Genomic DNA, 6,798 nt, shown 5'->3' on the forward strand with positions numbered 1-6,798 from the left:
TAATGATCTAATGTAGGCTTCTGAGCGTGTGCATGTGTGTGCATATATGCATGTTGGGATATATAATCCTGGGACCTTGTGTATTTTAAACAACTGGTTTACCACCGACTAACCATCTGCAGCCCCCCAATTTTGGAATTTTAATTTTGAAAAGTTGCAGTAGTTCAATGGTGGTGAAACCCTACAGACATGTTAACTAGAAAGCACCTTTTACCAGGTGGTGCCTAAAGGTTTTCATACACAGGACCTTCTTTTTTTTTTTGTCTTTTTTGAGACAGTCTATCTGTAGCCCCAGCTGGCCTGCAACTTGCTATGTTGACCAGGCTGGCCTCAAACTCACAGAGTCCGCCTGCCTCTGCCTCCTGAGTGCTGGGATTAAAGGCATGCGTGACCAATCCCGGCTCTCATACACTGGTATTCTAACTTCATTTATTTTTACATATATAAATAAATGAAGTTTATTCATTCTGTCTCACTATCTTGTTCTGTGTTGTGTTGTGTTTTCTTTTTGAGGCAGGGTCTCACTGTGTAGCCCTCACTATGTAGACCAGGCTGGCTTTGAACTCACAGAGATCTGTCTGCTTCTGCCTCTGCTGGTTAAAGGCCTACAACACCAGGAACCCGCTTAGTTTTTTGAAACAGAGTCTTGTGTAGTCCATACAGGCTTCAAACTTGCTATGTAGCCAAAGATGGCCTCCTGACTCTCTGCCTTTACTTCCCAAGGGCTGGAATTATAGGTGTGCACCACCAAGCCTGGCTCCACCATTGTTCTTGTGTATGGTTATTTCCCATTTAATCATTATTTAATAGGCCTTTTATTTGATTCAAGGAAATCAGATGGATCTAGTTTGCTGAGTATTGGTTATTTGACCTGTAACAGAACTGGTGTTTGTATATACGGAGGAGGTAAAGCATCTAAGGCTTAATAGTGTTTTTGGATCTACAGTGGGAAAGATATCTTTTCGCTTCGTGTGTTTGGGTCATATACCCGAAGTATCTTTGAACTGGCTTTTCTCTGACTAAATGGGTACTGTGGCATCTGTCAAATTACAGGAAAGACATCCAGGAGACAGCAAAAACTATAATGAATGTATCCGGCATGAGACTATAAGAGTTGCAGTCTGTGACATGATGGAAGGAAAGTGCCCCTGCCCTGAACCCCTACGGTATGTGTTGAGAGGGTCCTCTAGGTATTCATTCATTTTGGTGACTTAGTTTGCACCTGTAAGGGCCTTTGGGTCAGAAGTCATTGTTAAGAGAGTTAGAGAATGGGGCTAGAGAGGTGGTTCAGCAGTTAAGAGCACTAGCTACTCTTGCAGAGGACCTGGGTTCAGTTCTCAGCTAACAGCTGTCCATAATTCCAGTTCCAGGGAATCTAGCATCCTCTTATGACCTCCTTGGGCATTGCATGAAACAGGTACACTTATACACATGCAGGCATCATACACATAAGATAGTAAATAAAATATTTTTTAAAATTTTTTCAAAGAGTGGTAGAGAAGGAAAGATGGAGTTTTTAAATTTTTTTTTTTTTTAATTATTTGTATGTGGGAAAGAGTTGTGAAGATGCATTCAGTGCTGGAGTTACAGGTAGTTGTGAACTGCCTGGTATGGATGTTGGGAATTGAACTTGGGTCCTTTGGAAGAGCAATACATGGTCTGAACCACAGAGCCATCTCTCCAGCCCAAGATTTTTTTTTTTTTTTTTTTTTAATGCTTTGTTTTTAAACCTTCAGTGCTGGTGATAAAACCTGCAGATTTATGTGTGCTAGGCAAGCACTCTATCACCACCCTTTTACTATTATGAGTATTATTCTTGGATGTGTGTAAGTGCATCCATATTGTGCCGGGCCTGCAGGGACAGAAGAGGCCATCAGATCCCCTGGAACTGGAGTTATGGACAGTTGTTAGCTGCCATGTGGGTGCTGGGATTCAAACCTGGGTCTTCTGCAAGAACAGCCAATGCTCTTAACTGTTGAGCCATCTCTCTAGCCCCTAGCTCTACTTTTTTTTGAGACAGGATCTCACCATTTAGCTCTGGCTGGCCTGAAACTGGCTATATAGACCAGGCTGGCCTCAAAACTTAGCTCCACCTGCCTCTGCCTCCTGAATGCTGGGATAAAAGTGTGTGCTTCTGTGCCGGGTCACTTTTATTTTTTGAGACAGGGTTTCATACTGAACCTGCAGTTTACTGTTTCAGCTAGATGGGCTGGCTGGCAAGCCCCCAGGATCCTCCTGTCTCTTCCCTGGAATAGATGTGTGTCATATCCAGCTTTTACATGGATGCTGAGAATCTGAATTCAGGTTCTTAATGTTTGCATGGCGAGTACTTTACCCACTGAGCTTTCTCCCCAGGCCTCCTTAGTTTTGGACAGAATTTTATTTTTCAGCCTAGATCGGCCTGAAACTCCAGATTCTTCTGCCTCGGCCTCCTGAGTCCTGGAATTACAGACTTATACCTCTGTGCCTGGTCTGGTTGATGCTTGGTTTTTACTCTTGGCTCATGCTTTTAAAGAGCAAGTGGCTGTGGTTACCCAAGAAGTTGTCCAGAAGTTTCTCAGTTCTTTAAAACTACTAAGTCTGGGGCTGGAGAGATGGCTCAGCAGTTAAGAGAGCTGACTGCTCTTGCAGAAGACCTGGGTTCAATTCCCAGCACTCACATGGTGGCTACAAACCATCCTTAACTCCAGTTTCAGGGGAATCCAAAGCCGTCTTCTGACCTCTGTGCCATTGCATGACACGGGTACACTCACATACATGCAGGCAGTACACTCATACACATAAAGTAAAAATAATAAAATAAAATATTTTTAAAAACAAAACAAAAACTACTAAGTCTGATGAGAAAGGCAGTCCATGCCATTAGGAGCCCCTAGTTTGGTGAAGGCTTGGACATATTGACAGATAACTATTCTGCTGCCAAATAAGCACCCCATAATAAGCCCATTTCAGCTTTATTTCTGAGTGCTAAAACTCGAACAAAGTCAGCTTATTAAACTTACTAGGAGAGGGTTTTTTGAGGTAGTTGAGGTGGTCTTCCTGTAGGCCCAGCTGGCCTGGAACTCACAGATTCGCCTGCCTCTGCCTTCAAGGTGCTAGAATGAAAGGCATGCACCACCACACCCAGCTAATTTTTATTTTAATTATGTGTGCATAATGTGTGTGTATGTGTATGTGAGTACAGTGCCTGAGGAGTCCAGAAGAGGATGTCAGATCCCTTACACCAAGTGTTAAAAGCAGTTGTAATCTGCCCTACTGGAGTGGGAGTTAAAGGTGGTTGTGAGCTGCCTGGCATGAGTGCTGGGAACCAAACTTGAGTCATCTACAAGAACAGTATGTTCTTTGTTTGTTTTTGTTTTTTTGTCTTTTTGAGACAGGGTCTCCATGTAGCTCCAGCTGCCTGGAACTCGCTCTGTAGACCAGGCTGGCCTGGAACTCACAGAGATCCACCTGCCTCTGCCTCCCAAGTGCTGGAAATAAAGGCGTGCACTACCACACCTGGCATAGTATGCTCTTTTAACTGCAGAGCCATTTCTCCAGCCCAGTAGTTCTTAATGTGAGTACATACGTGTATGCATGTAGGTGGAGACCAGAGATCAATGTCATGTGTCTTCCTTTATTGCTCTTTACCATCTTTTGTTTTAAAGTTGTTTTAAATTAAAGGGTGGGAATGCATGCTGAGGTGCATGTGTGAAGGTCAGAGGAAGACTTTGTGGAGTTGGTTTTCTCCTTCCACCTTTACTGGCGTTCAAGGGATCAAACTCAGGTTTCCAGGGTGCAAGTGCCATCTCACTCTCACTGTGAACCTACAGCTCTCCAGTTAGGAGAGCATGCTCCAAGGATCCTCCTAGCTCTGCATCCCCAGTGCTAAGGTTGCAGACATGTGCCAACCACACTCTGCTTTTATGTGATGTGAATGGTGGGGATCCAAACTCGGATCCTCATGCTTGTACAGCAGACACTTAGCTGACTCTGCCATCTCCCAAATGCTGTAGGAGGATTTTGAATTTGGTTTGGGATTTGGGGTGGCCTATGAAGACAGTGGACATTGACCATGGGATGAATTGAGGTTGAAATTCAAGTGGTGAGTGTTACAGGCACTCTGATTTTGTGATTCCTAGATTATAAGGGAAGTCTTTTTGCTATGACAGTCATCTGTTCCTTTTTTCCATTTAAAGTTCTGTGTGAGAAACCAAATCTGGTCACTCTCACTCTTATTTAATTTGGCATTAAGATTAGAAAGTGGGCTGGTCTTGATGGCTCACACCTTTAATCCCAGCACTCTGGAGGCAGAGACAGGCGGATCTCTGTGAGTTCAAGGCCAGTCTGGTCTACATAGTGAGTTCTAGGTCAGCTGGGACTATAGGGAGACTGTCTCAAAAAGACCAAAACAAAACAAAAAAACATGAGGAAGTGAAGCCAGACATGGTATCATACACCTCGAATTCCAGTACTCAGGAAGCCAGAGGCAAGCAAATCTCTTGAGTGTTCAAGACCAGCCTAGTCTACATAGTGAGACCTTGTCTCAAAAAAAAGATTAGGAAGTAAAAGGGGGACCTGTTCCCTCATGTTTCTAACTTATCTGTTTGCTTTCCAGGGGAGTGATGGAAAAGTCCTTCCTGGAGTATTACGACTTCTATGAGGTGGCCTGCAAAGATCGCCTGCACCTTCAAGGCCAGACTATGCAGGTAATACAGCCTCTGCTACTAATTCTAGAAGCTTACTCAGACCAAGAAAAGTGCCCCCTTGCACAGCGGATATCCACAACTCATAGAATGTCACAACTAAAAAGATCCTGTGTCATTTGAGAAACTGAGGTTCAGAAAGACAACGGATTTACTTAAGATCATATGGAGTTGGTTCCTAGCTCATAGCATAGTAGTACTCAGAGGCAAGTAAGAATCATCTGCTCCTTAGGCTCCTCTTTTTTTGGGTGGGGGAGGCTCAAGACAGGGTCTCCCTGTAGCCCCAGCTGGCCCAGAACTCACTGTGCAGATCAGGCTGGTCTCAATCTCACAGAGATCTTCTTCCCAGGTGTTGGGATTAAAGGTTGCATTCATTACCACGCCTGGCTGTTCCTTTTTTTTTAAAACATTTTATTTTATTTTGGGGTTTTTTTTGGGTCTTTTTGAGACAGGGTCTCCCTGTAGCCCCAGCTGTCCTGGATTCACTATGGAGACCAGGCTGGCCTCGAACTCAAGAGATCCGCCTGCCTCTGCCTCCCGAGTGCTAGGATTAAAGGCGTACACCACCACACCCAGCTTATTTTATTAATTTTTTATATGTATTTTATTTTTTCATATGTATGAGTATATTGCCTGCATGTATGTAAGTATACCCATGATGTACACTGCCTGCAGAGGTCAAAAGAGGGTGTTGGATCCCCTGAACCTGGAGTTTTACAGAGTTGTTAGCTGCCATGTGGGTACTAGGAGCTGAACCCAGGTCCTCTGCAAGAATAGCCAGTGTTCTTAATCGCTAAGCCATTTCCCCAGTCCCTTCTTAAGTCTTCTCAACCCTTCCAAGAGTATCTAGCCTATTCAGAATCTTGAGGCTACTAAGAGTGACTGTTGGGCTGGGCTTTGGTGGTGCATGCCTTTAGTCCCAGCACTTGGGAGGCAAAGGCAGGCAGATCTCTGTGAGTTCGAGGCCAGTCTGGTCTACATAGCGAGTTCCAGGCCAGCTGGGACTTCAGAGAAACCCTGTCTCAAGAAGATTTTTTTTTTTAAAAAAAAAAAAGAGTCACTGTTGGAATTCTGTCCCTAAGAGCTCACAGAGAAAGTAAAATGGCTTAGAGAAGCAGTGGGGTATATACAGTGTCATGGTGATTCCTGTTCCAAAGATAGCAACCTTTGGAACTAGGGTAGGGCTAGTAAAATACTCAGTGGGTAAAGCACTTGCCACAAAACCCTGACAAACTGAGTGCATTCGAACCCATGGAAAGGTAGAAAGAGAGACTCAACGCCACAAAGTTGTCCTCTGACCTCCACATGCAATCGGTGGCACACATGCACCCCCCCCACACACACACATCATACATACAATAATTAAATAAAATAAGCATGAACTGGGCATGGAGGTGATAGCAACCTTTGGAACTAGGGTAGGGCTAGTAAAATACTCAGTGGGTAAAGCACTTGCCACAAAACCCTGACAAACTGAGTGCATTCGAACCCATGGAAAGGTAGAAAGAGACTCAACGCCACAAAGTTGTCCTCTGACCTCCACATGCAATCTGTGGCACACATGCACCCCCCCCCCACACACACACATCATACATACAATAATTAAATAAAATAAGCATGAACTGGGCATGGAGGTGCATGTCTATAATCCTAGTACTTGAGAGGCTTAGGCAGGAGGATTGCTATGGATTAGAGACCGGCCTAGACTACATAGTAAGATGCTGATGCAATTTTTTTTTTTTTCTAAATGCAGATTAAGGAAGGACTTGTTTTTTGTTTTGAGACCAGGTTTCATTATGTAGCTCTGGCTGGTCTGGAACTCGATATATAGACCAGGCTTGAACTGTCCAGAGGATCAGTTCAGTCTCTTTATGTCCCTCCCTGGGGTCCTGCTTATAGATGGGGTGACCTGGCTAGGTACGGTGGTACATACCTATAATCTCAGCTACTTCAGAAGGAGAGGCAGGAACATCAGTGTTTGAGGCCATCCGAATAATTTAGTGAAACTCTGTTTTCAAATTAAAAAAGGACTGAGGATTTTAGCTTAGTGGTAGAATCTTGCCTGGCATGTACAAGTTCTGGCAAGGTCCAGTCCTCAACCCCCCCCCCAAAA

General features: G+C 44.2%; 1 protein-coding gene across 1 annotated transcript in view; it reads left to right on the top strand.

Moving 5' to 3' along the window:
* Ube2z (ubiquitin conjugating enzyme E2 Z) overlaps positions 1-6,798 on the top strand; it is a 19,646-nt gene that overhangs the window by 8,755 nt on the left and 4,093 nt on the right. The window contains exons 5-6 of the mRNA XM_008838296.3: positions 1,054-1,166; positions 4,598-4,688. Of these exons, the coding sequence (XP_008836518.1) occupies positions 1,054-1,166; positions 4,598-4,688 (204 nt within the window). The remainder of the gene's footprint in view (positions 1-1,053; positions 1,167-4,597; positions 4,689-6,798) is intronic.

Source organism: Nannospalax galili, unplaced genomic scaffold (genome assembly GCF_000622305.1).
Source record: "Nannospalax galili isolate Female #2095 unplaced genomic scaffold, S.galili_v1.0 scaffold95, whole genome shotgun sequence".
In the NCBI taxonomy this organism is placed as follows: Eukaryota; Metazoa; Chordata; class Mammalia; order Rodentia; family Spalacidae; genus Nannospalax; species Nannospalax galili.